Consider the following 2,260-nt stretch of genomic DNA (forward strand, 5'->3'; position numbering starts at 1 on the left):
ACCAATGGCTGTATCCCCAGAGTGTTTGAGTCTGTCTGCATGTTATTGTCCTTACACTCCATGCATTAAAACTGTTTTGACTGGCGCAGTGACAACATTGCACATACCAGAAAACAACCGTTTCAGTGCATGAGGACAGGAAAGGCAATAGGAGAGCACACCACCAGCGATCCACATGATTCTTATCATATCTATGGCAACCACTGCATAACAGGACCAGGATTGAAATATCCCTCAGCAAATGATTCACAGTTAGTGCTAAACGATTAGTGCTTTTTGAGGTCGGTTCGGGTTCGGTTTGATTATATTAAAAAAATAATCAAGGTTTTGGATTTCGGTTTTGATTATTTGGGTTGTATGCTGTAATTCAGAATAAAACAATGAATCAAAGTCCCATGATGGTAGTGACTGCTCATTACTGCTTATCACTTATTAACCATTTATTCACAATTTCAGTTGTGTATATTACATTTGATTTATGACTTATTTCATTCCAAGTCAACAGCTCATCTCTATAGAGCTGCTGCATATGCTTTCTGACAAAATCTCTATTTTGTAGTTCAAAGTAAATAAGGCATACTTTTATGACTGCTGAATACCAACTATCAATCACTTAGAATAGATCATTTATTTTCAGGTAGAGATACCTCAGGAAGTAACAACTGCTCTCTATATCCCCCTAATGATTGTGCATTCTTCTGCCTCTTCTGTAGCAGGCGTAAAAGAAAGACCGTACAAGTAAATGTGCAATGGATAATGGTCATTGTAGTTAATTACGTTAAGTAGAATATTGGCCTTTTGGAAACTACAACTCCCTACTACATTGCACAGTTCAAGCAGGATCTGATTTATCTCTAGAGAAACTGTGCAATGGGCACAGAAAACCAAAAAAAATAGAATTCAAATAATTGAACCCAAGTAGGTCAATTTGTTGTTTAAAAAAACGTAAAATAACTGACCCCTCGGTTAATCGCTCAGCAATAGCCACAGTTCAACATGTCTGTATGATATGTAAGAAATACTCTTGTTTTACTGGTTAAGACTGTAGTTGAACTGTGGGACAGGGCTGCTGAAGGTTAGGGTTTATGGTCCTGGGCTGCCATTGGGAGGTTGTCAGTCACTCTCCCTGGGACTGCATCTGCTTACAGAAGGCCTCAAACTGCTGCTGCTCCAGCTCTGTCATCACCTTATTCAGGGCGTAGATCTAAAATACACACAACAATGAAGATCAGCCATCTAGTAGTGGCATCATAAAGCATGGGCAAAGGTTGTGTGTAAGGTAACTATTGTAGGTTATCCTTATCACTGAAACATGTCATTTGACCTCTCTGCAGAAGCTTGAGCAGTTTGAACTAATTCAACCATCCATGGAATTGCAGCCAGTTATAGCCTGTGTACTGTCAAATGACATGTTTGACAGACGTGGGAAAAGACGGACCATTTAACCAACTCTTGTCATTTAGCTAGTTTGAAAGAAACTGCCACCCAAGCAAGCCATTGTTGTGACTTTACCTCTGCCCGTTGTCGTTGTTTCAGTTCCTGCTGGGCGGATTTCTGCTTGGCCCTGTCGCCGCGAGTAGGAGTGGAGTTCAACTTCGCTTTGTCTTTGCGACAGGTGGGCTCCATGGTTACTGACTGACAGCCACCACAGCACAACGACTCGATCAACTCAACCTGAAGTAAGATTGAAAGCGTAATCACGTGAACATTTGAACAAATTACTAATGGACAGTGCGATCAACAATTTATACTACTGTGTCCACAAACAAACACACGGTAAGCTGCCATCTTTGCTACCTAACCTAAATTAGCTACTGTAGCTAGCATTCCACTTCTAACGTTAGCAACTAACGTTAGTCAGAGAGCACTTAAACTCGCCAGCTAGCTAGCCACAGCTTTAGCACAAAAACATAAACAAACAATCAAATTACGTTTATTTGAAAGGTATCTGGTATTAAAAAAACACTTACGTTCAATAAGAGCTCAGATTGTCAACACAGAAAGTGCAGACAACAACAGTCGCCTGTTGAAACACTGAGGTGTAAAACAGCTGTTTGGAAGGAAACTGTAACCAGAAAATAACCCCGGAATGGTTCAGTCACAACACGTACCAACGTTGGTTCCTACCTGAGATAGCTGTATTTCCATTCAAGTTAACGGCAAAATATCGTCGGTATTTAGTTTTATTTATTCACATTAGAATAACCACTTAACGTGTCCAGTTTTTAATCGCATAAATCTAATGAGCTTTTGCAGTTTA

General features: G+C 40.0%; 1 protein-coding gene across 1 annotated transcript; it reads right to left on the reverse strand.

The window, feature by feature from the left end:
- Window positions 1–392: 392 nt before the first annotated feature.
- Window positions 393–2,043, reverse strand: svbp (small vasohibin binding protein). The gene is given in 3 exon segments (NM_001146446.1): window positions 393–1,204; window positions 1,513–1,674; window positions 1,971–2,043. Coding segments are annotated over 2 exon segments (201 nt in total). The 5' UTR covers window positions 1,627–1,674; window positions 1,971–2,043; the 3' UTR covers window positions 393–1,117.
- Between the last annotated feature and the right edge of the window lie 217 nt (window positions 2,044–2,260).

The sequence above is a fragment of the Salmo salar genome, chromosome 22 (assembly GCF_965601325.2).
Source record: "Salmo salar chromosome 22, fSalSal1, whole genome shotgun sequence".
NCBI classification, from domain to species: Eukaryota; Metazoa; Chordata; class Actinopteri; order Salmoniformes; family Salmonidae; genus Salmo; species Salmo salar.